We start from the raw sequence: 18,157 nt of genomic DNA, 5'->3' as shown, positions 1-18,157 counted from the left end.
TGAATACTTACATCACAATAACATCCCTCTGAAGAACATTATCACGTTTTGTAGTAGAGCAATTTTGTGATTCCTGATCTTCACTGTCAGAGGATACGTCAATGTATTGTAAATTTCTGCGATTTTTGAAATGTGAGAGCTTTGTTGTCTTTTCTACTTCGGGGGTTTCTGGGACACTCGAATCTTCTGCATAAGCCATGGAAAGAGAAGAAGAACAAATATGAAATATAAATTCAAATGTTTAATCTTAATAAGTGCATCAACACAAGTCACAATCTCTCAGTGAAAAAAAAGTGAAAATTAAAAAAAACAAACAAACCTATATCTTTTGTTGAAATGAACAATTCAAATTCATATTGCAGTTGATCAAGTCCTGACATTAGAATGGCAAAGTATTTAAGCTAAAACACCTGACTAACCTGAACTTTGATTTTCTCCAATTCATGATTCTAGGTTACTTCACATGAATAATTACTTGGAACTAGACTCAACACCATAATGACAATTAAGTTGTGTCCATATGGATACACATGAAGCAATCCAGTTTAAATGCAGTTTGAACCCAAAACAAAGATGTATGGAATGGCTGGAATTGTTCAAGAGTATACCTGGAAAATCAAGTATTATTCTGAAGTGGTTCATTGTGAGCCAATTCAGTGTTGTGTATGGCTCTAACCATTCTACAACCTGAATCTAGTTGATCAGTTCCAGACTTCACTGCTCCTCACCCCCCCAGCACTGCTGCAACTGGCACTCTGATATATGGTCAGCACTCTACTGTCCCTTTCTCTTTCGTTGGCACTTTTAAACACCAATGAGCTCCTTTGTACTTCTTGTTCATTACACCTACCTTTCTAACAACCAGCTGTGTCCCCACTCTTACTGAACCACAACCCCATATCATGTACCCAACAAGCCCTGGGAACCAAAAACCAGGGGTCCAAGCATTTCTCTCCCATGAACCTACACTTAGGCAAGCACACTGCAAACTACAGGCAACTGCAGATTATTCATGTTTACTGAACTAAAGTTTAGGAGAGAAGGGAAAGCAGGAAAGTGAAAAGGCCCCCCAAGTTACCCATCCCTGGGACCACAAAGCATAGGTGCAAATACTCCTTCCACCCTCCCCAACTAGTTTATTGACAGGCATCCTGGGCTGAGTGCTCACTCCCACCACTCTCTGGTGTCAAAGCCACAGCATTTCAATGCCTTAAGTGTGCCCTACATGAAACAACAGGGCAGTGTATGTGTTGACACCTCTAGCCCAAAGCAATTGCGACTCAGTCCTCAGTCAGTGACATTTGAGAGAGGGGTCAGAGGGATTCTAGGTGAACTGTTTGGGGACCTATTGGTGATGTTTGCTAGATATTTAAGCTGGCAAACACATAGAAATAACTGGAAATGGGGAAGAAAGACACAGCTCAGCTGTGGGAGTGAAGAGGAAGTCAAAATGTATTCAGTGTAGTGGCTCAGCATGACTTGAGGAAAAAAAAAGAAGAAAAGAGTTGGTGCTTAAGGAGGGCTGAGCACAATGGGCACTACCATATACGTTATTCAGATAGGCTGCACAAACTTATCTTTGTGGTGGGTTTCCATCACCACGTTTGCCCAATGTGGGTCATGTGTTTTAGTCATGCTCAGTGTTGGCTACATTTAATCAACTTCATATAACTGGTTTCCATTATTGAGCAGGTGTTGCTTTTGGCAACAGTTTAATGACAGGCAATGTTTCCTTGTACACAAATGGGGGTTGCATAAAATGGGGATATCAGTGAGGCATAAGATCCATCAGCTGCTTTCAGGTCTGCAAAAAGGCAAAGCACCAGTAGATATTAGAGTGTAGAAGATCTGGAAGCCTCTAACAAGTAAATTCTGATATGCTAGGACAAATTAAATCATTACAGAACCCACGCCAAATACCCCCTGTCCCCCGTGTCTGGGCACCAGGGGTACTTAAACTTAAAAAGGTTGAAACCCCCTGCACTACATGATATATCTGTTTGCCCATCTCTACCTGAAAACATCTTCTGTGGGAGTCCACAGTAGAGTGTAAGTAGAGGCAGTCCTCAGACTTATCACACAACTGGTTCCTGAAAACAGCATCTTGTGTCGAAACGCTGCAATTCAGAACCAATTTTCCCATAGGAAACAATGTTATAAATGTGGGATTGGTTCTTGAACCAAAGCTCAATACCCTATTTTCACCAAAAATACCACAGAATTTTGTATTCAATCAATTATTGATGAGCAATATAGCTACATTAATGTACTATATTGTAAACAGCAATCATATTGATTTGGAAGGACTTCTTTGAGGTGACTTTGCTTGACTTTTTGAAGGGCTCTTGGCTGTAGTCTTCTCAGGAGTCTTGTCTGCTTTCTTAAAGTGTCCAAAGAAGTTTGGACAGATGTTCTCCAAGGAGATGAGTGACACAGCAAACTTGTTTGCTGGTGTTGCATCATGTTGGATCAAGTGTTGTAAAGTCAAAACTGACATCATAAAATTGAAACAGGGTGTCAATTTATAAACGCTGTAAGTGTGAAGTGTTGTAACTTGAAACATTGTTAAGTCCAGGACTGCCTATACAGGAGTATAGAGAAGAACCCCAAGGCATGCCATTGAACATTTTTAATAGGTTTGCGTAGAAAGCAGTCATCAAGATGATTTCAACGATGTCCCTTTAGCAAAGCCAAAATAAAACCAAAATGTGACCTGCAGCTGGGAATGGCAGTTAATGTTTTCAATAGCTAGAGAGGGAGAGAAAAAGCCTAAACAAGAGTAGCATCAGCAAAATTCATCATAATGAGAGAGGTAGTCTATAAAGGAAGAAAATCAGGAAAGAGAAGCCTTCTCCTATGCTACCACAGTAGATATCATACTATTTCCTACAGCATATCCTCGACATCTAGACATGCCAGTTTTGATAACAACTCTTTGGGCTAAGTAACAAAAATACTGAATGTTCTTGAATACCGAAGGAGGCTTTGAAGGCTTCCCCCCAGCACGGGGGGAAAACCCCCATACCTTATATTCACATACAAGAAATTCTCACTAAATACATTGCCTATCCTTAAACTGCTTCCAAAAACAGCTTGTGTTCAGTAATGAAAATCAACTATGAAGTTGATTAAATGCAGCCAACACTGAGCATAACTAAAACATGTGGCCCACATAGGTTTCCATCAGCAAGTCTGCCCAACCACAAGCATAGGTTTGTGCAGCCCATCTGAACAAGGTATATGATAGCGGATTGGACTCTATGATCTTTCAAGGTCCCTTCCAGCCCTTAATTTCTATGAGTCTATGATTTTTCCATGATAATGCCCATTGCACTCCGTTCCCCTCAGCACCAACTCTTTCAAACCATGGTGAACCACTACACTGAATACATTTGGTCTTTCTCTTGACTTCACATCCACAACTGAGCTGTGCCTTTCTTTCTAATTTTGAACGATTCCCATTTCTTCACCAGCTTTAAGGGTCTGGAAAACATCACCAAATGAGGCCTCACAGTTTATCCAGAATCCCTGCTGACCTGTGTCTCAACTTGTCACATGTGATTAGTGTGGCCCAACACTTCATGAGGTGGACCAGGTTCCTGTGGACCTCACCTGCATATAAAATGTTGTAGGATCTCAGGACTTGACCAGAACAGCCCGTTCCAATCACAGATGGAGGGAGGGCGGTGGTGGTGGGGGGATAATTAGCACATGGACCCTTGGTCCGGGGGGGAGGGGGCTGTATCTGCAATACTTGCATATACTGCAGAGTGCTGAGCAGAGGGGTCACTGTGGCTTGAAATGGTTGACTCTGCTTGGGCCTAGCCCAATGAACTGCATAACAAAACATGAGCCTTTTGGCTTTGGACTAGTATCGTACATAGTTTGTGCTATAGGTAAGGACGTACAAGACTGTTGCTTAAAAGTGTGTTTGTGGAGTACCTGTGTTAAAACTTCCAGCAGTTTCAAGAAAGATAAAATGCACTCATTCTGGATAAACCAAGTTTCTGGATATCTGTAATAATTTCCTTTATGGAAATTAATAAAAATACCTGTATTTCAAGGTCAGTGTTTTTCAAATTTGCCCCTCACTTACATGTAAAAGGGGGAGGTGGGGAGGGGTAAGGGGGTAGAGGACAACAGGGCTACCTGAACCCCCTCCCCCTCAGGTTTATTTTTCCTGCTATAATCAATGGGAGTGGGACAAATTCAAGGGAAACCTTCAATAATTAGATTCTATACCTGGAAAATTATTAAAAAAAAAAAAACAAACAAACTATAAACTTTCCAATATATAGTATCGAATTATTGGAGGGTTTGCATTATATTCTGGATCATCTTATATTTGATTAAATATGGTAGTTTTAAAGCAACCAAAGACAAGGTAGCATTTTATTTCTTCATTCAGCAGCATCTCTTTTGAAACTACGTAATGTAGAGAAAAAACACCTGGGATGCCAAAGGGATGGTTACTGTTCTGAATACCTTAAGTAAAATACCTTCTTAAAAGAATTAAGGTGATATAATTCCTGTTCTTTTAGAAGTCTTGAAATCAAATGGAAAGGAGGCCTATATCCCTTGTAAAGGGAATTTTTTCTACACCTCCACCTATCCCACTTATAAAACTTTGTAACAGGAACAAGGTGCATTATACCCATAACAAAAGAGGTCCTTTCCCAGATATTTAGAACAAGTTACAGTAATTTAAATGGCTATTACTACACCAACAGTTAATTATTCCAGGAAGCTTGTCATGATTAAAGGAACAGAGGTGATTTAAAGCAGCTGCTGTTAGGTAACCTGTAGTCGGAAGGCTCACAAGTTTGTCTCAGGCTAACGGTAACTCTCAAAACTTCTTCACTTAGTCATAAGCCAACAGAAACTGACTATTACTTTTCGCCTGTCAAAAAACAGGGGTCACAAGAGGTCTCTCCTCTTGGTACATCTCCTTAGAAGTTAAGGACAAAACTGCTATTATGCATACCAACAGAAACATTGTCTATAATTATTTATCAAAAAATACCCAAGTACCAGGTAAGATATAGGATGTGCTGGAACTTCAGTTTGAAGCGTGTTCATATTTTAAAAATACATTCATCATAACATTCCTGGGAGAAATGCTTGAGGACTGCTAAGCAGTGGTTTTCAACCTTTTGTTATTTATGGACTCCCAAGAGATTTCAAATGGCGGTGCCAAACCCTTTGTATTTTAAGTGTGTGTTAAGCGAATTTTTAAGGTATTCACAGAACTTCCCCCCCTGCCCGCAACTACTCAGTTGGTCTAATAAAAGATATCACATCCATGTAACCAAAGAACATTGCCTGTCTAAGGGGTATAGGTTGTCTAAGGTATTCATATACTGCTGACTGATCAGTTATCTTTTGCAGATGCATTAGACACAGTTCTATGGATCCCATCACAGGTTGAAAACCACTGTGCTAGAGAATTCAAAACATTTCTTAAAGAGCTCACATTCAAATAATTGACTACAGACTAACAGAACAACTTTTAAACACTCAAAGACTGTTACATACTACAGTTTATATTTCAGAAACACCAAGATGGCCCAGTCAGGGATCTCATATGCTAGATGCTTTGTAAATGTACGCATTGAACATAGCACCTGCCCTGCTCTAACAATGCACACAGAACATGGAAGACTGAGTCCACACAGGGCAAAGTAAGAATGTGAAGGAATGTCTTTCACACCTCAAGTGACCAACCACAAATTATTAGCTACTGTGGGATGTTTTTTAACAGAAGTTTTCTCAAAAAGAAAAGCCGTATTCGACCTCTTCCCTGGAAGTTAGCACCCACTTTGAAAACTAAATTCCAACCAGTTAAGAATTTCTGTTAAGTCACTTAACACAATCATTTTCAAAGGCTTAACTTTAGCTTCTAATAGTCTGAAAACAAACTAAACAAAATTACTGTAAACTTATTTTTGTAAAGATGCTGAAAGCCTAAATAGGAGTGCACTGATAAGAGATTTGTTTTGGGCAGATACCAATGGCTGATTTTTAGAAAGCCATATAGGTCAATAGTGATATGATATACAGCCAGGCAGCATGGAGTGGCGTCCAGCTGTTAAAGTCTGTTGTGGGGGAAGGGACATGGGGGAAAGGAAGGGGCATGGGGGACGCAGATTGAGTTCCTCAAGATGAGGGAGGGAGTGGGGCTGGGGCAGGCTCTGCACAGTCAGGGCTAGGTGGAGCAAGCACAGGATGGAGCTATGAGTGACTCATCTGAGGGGGTGGGGTGGGGGTCTCCCACTGCTGCATGCACCCCAGGAGGACATGGGCAGCATGTGTCCTTGATCTGTGCATGGAGTGAGGGTGGGCAGCTGCTGCTGCAGGCTGGGGCCAGGGCTGTACCAGGCTCTTCCTGGTGGGGGGCTGGGCTGCACTTGGTGAGGGCGGTGCTGGAAGGGGGTCTATGGGGGAGGAGGCTATAGCCACTCCAAAGTTTGCCATAGCCCCCCTCCCAATGCCACCACTGCACAGCCCAGCCTCCTTGCCGGGAACAGCCCTATGCAGGCCTGCCCTCAGCACACAGCAGCAGCCCGCCCTCGCTGCGCAAGCAGACTGGGGGCACATACCCCCCCATGCCCTCTTGGGGTGCATGTAGTGGCAGGAGCCACCACCCCTTCTCCACATCCCCCTTCCAAGCCACTTGTGGCTCCATCCTGCACCTTTCCTAGCTGTGCAGCACCTGTCCCTGCCCCAGCCCCACTGCCTCCCTCATCAACGGGGCCTTGATCTGCACCCCCCCCCCCTCAGACTTACCAACTGGACCCAGCTGAACTCCACACTGCTGGGCTGTGTTCTTGGCTGCCTGCATGCTGCACAGGAGCTGCACACATGCATGGGACATTTACTGGCAACATTAAATCAGCCACACCAGCAAAAAACATAACTTGCCAATACTGTTAATTTTCTTTATAATCAATGTTGATCCAATATGGGACCGATGTATAGGTACACCTCTACTAAACAGTTTCACCCTGTTAAGAATAATAAGATAACAAGGACCCAAAGAAATAGGAAAAGTAGATTAGGAAGTAGAAAGCGTATATGTGCTGTTCAACATCTTTATCAATGATTTAGATGAGGATGTGTAAAGCATGCTGGCCAAGTCTGCAGACAATACAAAGTTATGGGGAAACATGGTCATGCTAGGGGATAGGATGGGGATCCAAAAGGACCTGGACAAGCTGGAAAGGTGGGTGGAGCAAAACCAGATGAAGCACTCTGCATTCATTCTTACTGAACTACATCTGGGGAGAAGCAACCAGTGACATGAATATAGGTTAGAAGGTGATATCCTGGCCACCAAAATGGCTGAAAGGGACCTCAAGATTATGGCTGATTACAGGATGAACATGAGCCACCAGTATGACGCTGTAGTCAACAGACCTAACAGCACACTGGGGTGCATTAGCTGATGCACTGCAAACAGAGCTAAGAAGTGATACTTCCCCTCCACTTGGCGTTGGTCAGACCCCAGCTAGAGTACTGTGTCCAGTTTTGGGCACTGCATTTCAAAAACGACATGGATAATCTCGAAAGAGTCCAGAGAAGGGCCACAAGAATGATTAAGGGGTTGGAGGACAAATCTTATGAAGAAAGACTAAGGGATCTGGAACTGTTCAGACTGAGGGGGGACTTGGTGGCCATTTATAAGTATGTAAAGGGGTACATATCAGGACGTTGGAGAAAAACTGTTCACTAGGGTGTCCCAGGGAAGGACAAGGAGTGATGGCCATAAACTGCTAGAAGATGGTTTTAGATTGGAAGGAAGAACTTCTTTACAGTAAGGGTGACCACAATGTGGAACAGGCTTTCCAAGGACATGGTACAGTCCCCAACTTTGGAAGTCTTCAGAGAAAACTGGACAGACACCTTGCTGGGATCATTTGATCTCAGCAGTACTGCTGCCCAGAGCAGGGGGGTTGTACTTGATGATCTTCTGAGGTCCCTTCCAGCCCTTAATTTCTATGACTCTAAGAATACACCTGAAAAACTTTCATTATTGGTAAGTAATTTCTTCCTTATTCAAGTGCTTGCCCATGTGCAACTTTCCAGGTGTCAGCAATCCCAAAGCACTACCTATTTCACTTGGAAGCAGGCCTGGAGTCCTAGAACATTAGCAGGGACCTGTTTGCCAAATGTAGCATCAGTGCTGGTAGGAGCAGGTAGTGCATTCTAAAGTGCATATACAGATACTCATGAATACCTTGCAGACATCAGGTATGGAGAGCTTACTTCAAGAAACCACTGAAGTTACTCAGACAATACTAGAATGAGCACCAACTACTGAAGGCATAATAAAATGGCCAGCCTTACAGCAGAATACAATAGTCAGATATTCATAGAATCATAGAACATTAGGGTTGGAAGGGACCTTAGGAGGTCAAGCCTAACCCCCTGCTCAAAGCATGACCATTCTTAACTAGATTACATTCCAGCCAGGGCTTTGTCAAGCTGGGCCTTAATGTTATACAAATAGACTTTTTGCCTATTGCTTTTAATCTTATGTATTTTCTTGAGTTTTGCATTGCCTTAAGAAACTCCATTTTGTATTGCTCTGTAGGCTTGACTTAAGTGCTTGACCTTTGTATGCTGTATGCGTGAGAGAATCGGTGACAGCGTGTCTGTAGAAAAGGAAAACATCAGCTGGAGACCAGCTGAAGAATGCAGACAGATACAAGACCAAGACAAGAAGAATCCACCCCAGAACAGTGACAGAAAAATGGCAATCGACTTTCAAGAAAGAACACAGTGATAACACAGCAAAAGCCCAGAGGACTGGGTGAACTGAAAAGGCTATACAAGATGGGGCAAGACATTGATTTTGGGTCTTGTTCTGCACGTCATCCTGGAGCAGTGGTTCATCTGACGAGATGGATTGGCAGGAGCCCAGCTCCTACTTGTGATCAACTTGGCGGGCCACTAAGATGATCCGAGCATGAATGGGGAGCAATGTTTGTTAAGTGCTTAATCAATAAACACGGCATCTTGCCTTAGCCTCCCTCATAAGGTCTTGCTCATGATTTGAACAACTGGCAATTTGGGTAACATTAAAAACCTTCAAGGATGGAGATTCCACCACCTCTCTAGGTAACCTGTTCCAGTGCTTCACAACCCTCCTAGCGAGTAAGTTCTTTCTAGTATCCGATCTAAACCTCCCTTGCTGCATTTTGAGACCACTGCTCCTCATTCTGTTATCTGTCACAACTGAGAACAGTCTAGCTCCATCCTCTTTGGAACCACCCTTAAGATAGTTAGAGGCTTCCATCAAGTCTCCCCCTCAGCCTTCTCTTCTGCAGGCTCAATAAACCCAATTCCCTCAGCTGCTCCTCACAAGTCCCCAGCCACCAAACCATTTTTGTTGCTCTCCACTGAGCTCTCTCCAACTTGTTGACATCCTTTCTATAGTGGGGGGCCCAAAACTAGACACAGGACTCCACATGTGGCCTTACCAGTGCAGAATAAAGTGGAATAATTACTTCCCTCAATCTGCTGGTGACTCTCCTACTAACACAGCCCTGTTAGACTTCTTGGCAGCAAGGACACACTGCTGACTCACATCCAGTTTATTGTCCACTGTAACATTTAGGTTCTTTTCTACAGAACTGCTGCTTAGCCAGTCAGTCCCCAGGCTGTAGCAGTGCAGGGGATTCTTCCATCCCAATGCAGGACTTTGCACTTGTCCTTATTGAAATTCATGAGATTTCTTTGGGTCCAATCTTAAAATTTGTCAAGTCCTCTCTGAATCCTAGCCCTACCCTCCAGCACATCTATTCCCCCACCCAGCTTAATGTCATCTGCAAACCTGCAGAGAGTGTACTCCATCCCATTTTCCAGATGACTGATAAAGATATTGAATAAAACTGTCCCCATGATAGACACCTGGGGCACACCCCTTGGTACTGACAGCCAACTAGACATCAAAGCCACTGACTACTACCCTTTAAATCTGACAAAACAGCTAGTTCCTTTCCACCTTCAACTGGACAGTGTGTCAAAAAATCAATGCACCTTCAGTTGTTTTGTCTAAGTAAACAAACAGTAGAGGGTTGTTTTTTTTTCTGAAAGCCAGCCCTATGCAGTTAGGAAGACAGCATTCCTTTTCCAGTCAAGTGCTTGTAATTATGCCACAAGTTTCAAAGAGTAAAAAACTCTGACAAAAAACACCAGCAGATTGATCTGCTCACTAAGGTGAAATTTAGTGACAACCATGGGCAGAAACATAGGATGAGGCTAAAATGAGACCTTGCCATGGTTAAAAAAGCTAGGCTAGTGGGAAACTCATCAATACTTGCTTCTCATTGCTCTTCCTGCCAAGATTAAAGCCATCAAGAAAGCCATCTTCAGACATGAAATACTTTGCTATGTGTTCACACTGCAGTCCCACCTGGGATGGAAGAACTAGGTTTAGATCTCACAGGATAACAGGATCTTTCAGATTGTTCAGGTTTTTCTGGAATTTAATGACTGCTGGATGGGAGATGAATGACCAACCTTATACCAGATGAAAGTAGGCCTTAATGGCAACAGGGACACCTGGGCTGAGGGAAAAGTCACCAGGATTCAGCTCTAGCAGGTGACCTATCACCTGGACAAGGGAGAAGAGATTAATGTCATATATCTTGACTTCAAAAAAGCTTTTGATCTGGTATCCCATGATCACCTCTTGCCAAACTGGCCGGTTGTGGCCTTGGCTCCACCACTATCCGCTGGCTGGGAAATTGGCTTCGTGGTTGGACCCAGAGGGTTGTGATTGATGGCAGTCACTCATCGTGGTGCCCTGTAACCAGTGGCGTCCCTCAAGGCTCTGTCCTGGGACCCATACTGTTCAACATCTTCATTAACGATGTGGACATTGGAGTTAGGAGTGGACTGGCCAAGTTCGCCGATGACACCAAACTCTGGGGCAAAGCATCCACGCCAGAAGATAGGCAGGTGATCCAGGCTGACCTGGACAAGCTCAGCAAATGGGCAGATGAGAACCTCATGGTGTTTAACACCGAAAAATGCAAGGTTCTCCACCTTGGGAGGAAAAACCTGCAGCACCCTTATAGGCTCGGCAGTGCTACGTTGGTTAGCACTACAGAAGAAAAAGACTTGGGGGTCATCATTGACCACAAGATGAACATGAGCCTGCAATGCGATGCTGCGGCTAGTAAAGCGACCAAAATGCTGGCGTGCATCCATAGATGCTTCTTGAGCAAATCCCGGGACGTCATTCTCCCCTTGTACTCGGCCTTGGTGAGGCCGCAGCTGGAGTACTGTGTCCAGTTTTGGGCTCCACAATTCAAAAAGGATGTGGAGAAGCTTGAGAGAGTGCAGAGGAGAGCCACGCGCATGATCAGAGGTCAGGAAAACAGATCTTATGATGACAGGCTGAGAGCCATGGGACTCTTTAGCCTGGAAAAGCACAGGCTCAGGGGTGATCTGATGGCCACCTATAAGTTTATCAGGGGTGAGTGACCACCAGGATCTGGGGGAACGTCTGTTCACCAGAGCGCCCCAAAGGATGACGAGGTCGAACGGTCACAAACTCCTGCAAGACCGTTTCAGGCTGGACATAAGGAAGAATTTCTTTACTGTCCGAGCCCCCAAGGTCTGGAACAGTCTGCCAGCGGAGGTGGTTCAAGCACCTACATTGAACACTTTCAAGAGTAAATTGGATGCTTATCTTGCTGGGATCCTATGACCCCAGCTGACTTCCTGCCCTTTGGGCAGGGGGCTGGACTCGATGATCTCCCGAGGTCCCTTCCACCCCTAATGTCTATGAAATCTATAATGTCTATGAAAGTCTTGACTGAGCTAGACATCCATGCAGGGAGATCCAGTATCTTTTCTCCTCTCTGGGCAAGCAAGTCTAGAAGACTTGTCCTTTTGGCTGGCATTCGAGCCACATGTCTCAAACCACAACTGTTGGCCAGGCTGGGGCCAGCAATAATATATCCTGTAGGGTGGTTTGCTGAATAAAGCAGGACAATAGCACAATTTTTTGTTTTAGCCTTATAAAGCTTCAGACAAATTTAAATAAGACAACTGTATTTAAGAGCCAGGTGACTTAAATTGCTTTGATTAATTAAGGCTCAGACAGTTTGGGAGTAACTACTGTAAAAAAAACAAAAAAAAACAACTGCATTTGTATTCAGTTTAAGACTTAACATTCATGTATGGACTCACTACCACACACGATTTCATAATACAGCAATAATATATATATATATATATATATATATATGCATTTAATTTAGCGTATAATTTCACACTGTAATTTCCACATCAAAAATTACTGCAAGCCTTATATCATTAACACATCCCTAGAGCTCCACAATAAATTATTCTTTCAGTGGTGTTCTGTTAACCAAGCCCAATTTAAAGATGCTGTCCTGATTTTTTTAAGGTACAGAAATTATTCTACCCAAGAGACTCCCCACTCCTCAGCCCCCTCTCTCTACCCATACCAGTAACTGCCATTCTGCCCAAATAAGAGAAAGATGACTGAGAAAGAGAGAACCAGCACAGGAGCAAGTCATTTCCAAACACATTAAAATGTTGCCTGCTTTTTATCCCATTTTCCCCATGCCATTTAGACTCACACCAAGATAGCACAGCCACAGCCTACTCTACCTCTTGGATGGAACAGTGGACTCAAGCACATACCTGTGATCCTATTCCAGTAAGCTCAAATCCTTGAAAAAAACAAAACAAAACAAACAAACCCAAAATGTGCCTACATTTGTAACATGTTATCTTACCCTTAAGATTAAAGTATGAAAAACAGAAAGCATTCTCTTTTTCGCATGAAGATCACAGATAGGCACTAAAGGCCTAACCGGAGGAGGAGAATCTGGCCCTACTCTTACATAGACGATTGTTAAATACAATTCCAGTATGTTCCATTTAAAGGCCTAAAACAGGATAGGCAAGGATTTCTTAGGATGATACAATCTATTGGGCCAATTACGTAGTTGGAGTATAGTTAGACAAGACTTGGGGGTCACGACTGACCACAAGATGAACATGCGCCACCAAAGCAATACCACAGTTGGCAAAGCAAACAAAACTCTGGCTTGCATCTACCAATGCATCTCAAGCAAGACCCAGGGTGCCATCTTCCTGCTGTACTTGGACTTCGTGAGGCTACAGCTGGAGTACTGCATCCAATTCTGGGCTCCACAATTCAGGGAGGATGTGGAGAAGCTTGAAAGAGTCCAGAGGAGAGCCACGTGCATGATCAGAGGGCAGGAGAACAGACCTTACAAAGAAAGGCTGTGAGGTACGGGACTCTTCAGCCTGGAGAAGCATAGGCTCAGGGGTGTCTTGGTGGCAGCCTATAAGTACACAAGGAGTGTGCATCAGGACCTGGGGGAAAGCGTGTTCACCAGAGCACCCCAAGGGATGACCAGGTCCAACGGTGACAAACTCATGTAAAAGTTGGACATAAGGAAAAGCTTCTTTACTGTCCGAGCCCCCAAGGCCTGGAACAGATTCCCTGCAGAGGTGATGCAAGCAGCTACTCTGGACACATTTAAAAAACATTTGGACACTTATCTTGCTGGGCTCCTTTGACCCCAGCTGAGTTCCTGCCCCTGGGGCAGAGGGCTGCACTTGATGATCTTACAAGGATCCTTCCAGCCCTAATGTCTATGAAATCTATTAAATAAGCCTGTCTAACTACATTCCCAGCTACGTAGTTGGTCCAATAAAGATTTAACATCTTAAGAATTCCTTGCCTCTCACATACTTTCTGGACCATCACATCTACAACATGACTCTTACCATAAGATAAAAAAAGAATACACACTTAGGATGACGGTAGGACTGGAAGGGACTTCACAAGGCCTGCTATCCCATCCCCCTGCTCCAAGCAGGATAATTCCAAAGCCATCCCAAGTGCCTGTCTAATCTGCTCTTGAAAACTGCTGAGGGAGGCAGATTCCACAACTTCTCTAGGCAGTCTGTTCCAGTGTCTGACCACCCTCTGAAGTCAGAAAGTTCCTCCTAACCTCCAACCTAAATTTCATTTCCTTGAAGCCACTGTTCCCAGTCCTGCCCCATAGGGACACAAAAAAAAGCCCATTTCCATCCTCACTGTAATTGCTCTTCAGGTACTTGAAGACCATTATCAAATTCCGCTTCGCTCTTCTTAGCCAAATATAATAATGAATAAGTGTAGAATTATTCCATCTCACCCACTATCAATCTAATACTAACAGCAGCTCCAAAACTGACTAGCTCCCAACATTTAAGATTTCTATTAACAAACCTCTGACAGGTATTTCCCCTCACCATTTTTAATTCTCTTTTGTGAGAATTATCCTGGCACATGTCCGTGAGGGGCCAGCAGGGGAGTTTACGCTTAGGGGCAACCAACACAGGCTCATTACAGGTAGGTCCTGTCAGACCAACCTGGTGGCCTTCTACGACCAGGTCACCAAATCCTTAAATGCCGGGGTAGCAGCGGACATAGTCTTTCTGAACTTTGAAAAGGCCTTTGACACCGTCTCTCACCCCATTCTCATTAAAAAACTGGAGGACTGTGGTGTCGACACCTACACAGTCAAATGAGTCACCAACTGGCTGAAGGGCTGCACCCAGAGAGTGGTAGTGGATGGGTCATTTTTTACCTGGAGGGATATGGGCAATGTGGTTCCGCAGGGCTTGGTACTCAGGCCCGCACTGTTCAACATCTTCATCAGTGACTTGGACAACGGGGTAAAAAGCATCCTGTTCAAATCTGCTGATGACACTAAGATGCAAGGGGATGTGGGCATGCTAGAAGGGAGGAATAGGCTGCAATCGGACCTAGATGGGTTACAGGGGTGGGCGGATGAGAATAGGATGGGATTCAATACCAACAGGTGCAAGGTGCTGCACCTGGGGAGGAAGAACCAGCACCATACCTAGAGGCTGGGGAACTCCCTTCTCATCAGCGCAGAGGCAGAAAAGGACCTGAGTCATCACTGATGCCAAGATGAACATGGGCTGACAGTGTGGGGATGCAGTCAGGAGGGTCAACTGCACCTGGTCATGCATCCACAGATGCATCTCAAACAGGTCCAAGGAGGTGATACTCCCCCTCCATGCAGCACTAGTCAGGCTACAGCTAGAGTACTGCATCCAGTTCTGGGCGCCGCACTTCAAGAGGAATGTGGGCAACATGGAGAGGGTCCAGAGGAGGGCCACTCACATGATCGGGGGCAGCAGGGCAGGCCCCATGAGGAAAGGCTACAGGATCTGAACCTGTTCAGCCTCCACAAGAGAAGGCTGAGAGGGGATCTAGTGGCTGTTTTCAAACTAGTCGGGGGGGAAGACCAGCAGGCACTGGGGGGAGTCCCTGTTCCCCCGAGCACTACCAGGAGTGACTAGAAATAATGGTCACAAGCTGGCAGAGGGTAAATTCAGATTAGACATCAGGAGGTGCTACTTCACTGTCAGGGCGGCTAGGATCTGGAACCAACTTCCAAGCAAAGTGGTGCTGGCTTTTACCTTGTGGGTCTTTAAGACGAGGCTAGACAAACACATTGCTGGAGTTGTTTGACCCCAGGACTCTTTCCTGCCATGGCAGGGGGTTGGACTTGATGATCTGCTCAGGTCCCTTCCAACCCTACTAACTATGAAACGGCAGGTACTAAACAGAAAAATTACATGGCAAATAAAAGAAGGGCCAAAAGTGCTATACGCTTAGGAGGTTTAATGCACTTAATGCAATAATGTAAACAACAGGGGGAAAATTGGGGCTGGCATCATGGCCTTACGTTAGGTAAATGCACTGTACTCTATTCTGTTGCACTGACAAGCTGTTGGGTGGTGCTATCATCTTGGGTGATAAATTTAAGGATTCTTTTTGTCCCACTAAAATTTAAGTTTGTCTAGGTTATCATATGTGGTTGGAACCTACTCTCTTGACCCTTAGTGGAACTGCAGAAGTTCAAAAAGAGATGATAAAGTAGTGCATTTTAATTGGACTCCTTAACTGTGCTAGAAGTCCCATGCCCCGATCCTGCAATAAGCGTCAGCAGCCCTGAGCTGCAGAACTGGGGCCTAAGCAGAAAGGAAATGTCTTCTATGTATTTTAAGATTTCACATAACACTGTCATCCCTACAGTAACCTGGTAGTCCTCAGAAAAGCATGAGATACCTAACGCCAGTGTCTGCTGTTCTTTGGAGGTGCTAAGAGGCTCTCTTTGGAGCATTAATATAATTTAAAAAATAAGTCATTTGAATTATCATGGGCAGGAGAAGGGGAGACATGAGGCCTTCTGATAACTGCTGAGACTCTGAGTTAGCCTACTTTTCTCCAGTAGCTTAGTCGGCAGATCAATAGCCTCTGGCTCTCCGACGGCTCCTGGCCTGACAGCACGTGTCCTGATTTACCCTCTGCTGACTTTTAGGTAAGCTAATGTTATGGCAGAATCAGATATTATTTTTGTATTCCTCAGAGAAGGGAAAATTCTAAAGAAAAGATGAAAACAGAGAAGGTGCTTTTACTTTTCCAAATGCAGTATTACCACGTGCTGGCATGAGAGGCAACACCCCCGACTCACCAGTTTTCTCTGTCACATCCGAGGCTGGTGTATCCGGCCTGCTGCTGTCATCCGTCACCTCGTTATCCTCCTCCCCACCACCACCGTTACTTGCTGCAGCATCAGAAGCAGCTGGGGGACGAGCTGCAGGTAGGGGAGAGGGCAAGTTTGCCTGCTCCCCTACTTGGCTCCTCTTCTCAAAGCGAAAGCGGTCCAGATTAAACTGACTCATGATGGTCGCCTGCTTCCCTTCCCACCACCCGTGGGGGAAAGGGTGCGGTATCTGTGGGCCAGAAAGAGAAGACAAGCAGGCCCGACCTTGTTAGTGCACTCTGGAGACAGACCGAGCCAGCGGCTGCCCGCATGCTGTAAGGAAGGAAGGGAAGAGGAAGGGAAGGAGGGCGGGAAGGGCAGGGCAGCACAGAGCGGGGGCAGGGCCTGGTCAGGCCGGCCGGGCCCCAGGCGGGGGGCGGCCGCGGGGACGCGCAGCCCCCGCACACACCTGCTGGGCACGGGCAGCGGCACGTGGCTCGGCGGCGGCTGCAGCAGGCGGGCGGGAGGCGGCGACGGCTAATCCCGCAGCGGCTCCGCCGGCCCGGGACGCCCCGCAGCAGCACCAAAGCCGGGGCTGCCCTCCCCGAAACAAGCGCGGCGGCGGCAGCGGCGGAGGCGACTGGCGCCCAGCGATAACGTCACAGCAGCGCCAGACCGGAACCGGCTGCGCGCGCGTCTCGGCCCTCTCTGGCGTCACGGGGGGTGGGGCTTGCGTGCCGCGTGACGTCGCTCGGACCCGCGTGTGCTCGGGGACGAGGCGCTGCGTCTGTGGGCGGGGCATGGTTGAGAACATGAAGCACTAAGGAGGGGCGGTGCGGCGGCTCCTCGGCGCACCTCGGTTTCCATGCGGGACTGCGGAGAGGGAGGCTTGGAAGCCCAGGCTGTGTTGTAGATGCGGTCTCTTTTCTTAGACTAGCAATACGGTGGGAAAACACTTCTTCGGGCACAGGGCGAGTCTGTTGGCTCTGGACAGAAGTTCAGTTAAATCTGATAGTATGTCCATCCAGGTTTGTCTTAAACCGGTCATGGCCATTTTGAAAGCGGTTTTTGTGCACAGGGGTGTCGGTTGTAGCCGTGTTGGGCCAAGGACATAGGCAGACGAGGTTCACTGAACTGGTGTTGTTACAGATTTAAACGGGTTTCTCATTGCTTATACTGGTTTTTGTGTCTCTGTGCGCTCTCCTGGGAGGAATATGCAAGAACCAAGCAAGCACCTTCAGAGCCCATCACAGTGAAACTCCCTGATCTAAAATGGGCAGGAATGAAATACAGAAATGCACGTGTCAAGGCCTCCTCTGGCCAGGGCGGTGTTTCCTCCTGCTGTGGACTCTAAGCACTGACCCGTCATCTGTAGTTGGGAAACTCCAACTTGGCCCTCTTTGAACAATGAGGCAGACCCCCAGGACAGCCAGGAACCTAGTCTGAACCTTACCTGGTGTGTGGAAAGCAGCTTCAAATCCCCATCTAAAGACCCTCTTTTCACTTGCTTATAGTTCTTTCATTTTTTTTATCAGCGTAGGATGAAACTTCCCATGCTCGGCCTATACTTCAGT

The 18,157-nt window shown here is 45.6% G+C and overlaps 1 protein-coding gene across 2 annotated transcripts in view; it reads right to left on the bottom strand.

Annotated features, from left to right (window-relative positions):
- The window catches only part of SMARCAD1 (SNF2 related chromatin remodeling ATPase with DExD box 1), an 80,401-nt gene extending 63,142 nt beyond the window's left edge, over nt 1-17,259 (bottom strand). For both annotated transcript variants that reach the window (XM_090037081.1, XM_090037082.1), the window contains exons 1-3: nt 17,053-17,259; nt 16,572-16,833; nt 12-186 (exon numbers count right to left, since the gene is read on the bottom strand). In XM_090037081.1, coding sequence (XP_089893207.1) covers nt 12-186; nt 16,572-16,782 — 386 coding nt within the window. In that variant the 5' untranslated portion in view covers nt 16,783-16,833; nt 17,053-17,259. The remainder of the gene's footprint in view (nt 1-11; nt 187-16,571; nt 16,834-17,052) is intronic.
- Nucleotides 17,260-18,157: the final 898 nt, after the last annotated feature.

Source organism: Crocodylus siamensis, chromosome 2, assembly GCF_052110815.1.
Source record: "Crocodylus siamensis isolate JL-2025a chromosome 2, ASM5211081v1, whole genome shotgun sequence".
NCBI lineage: Eukaryota > Metazoa > Chordata > Crocodylia > Crocodylidae > Crocodylus > Crocodylus siamensis.
The sequence above is the reverse complement of the archived record's forward strand: the minus strand, read 5'-3'. Positions and strand labels throughout refer to the sequence as shown.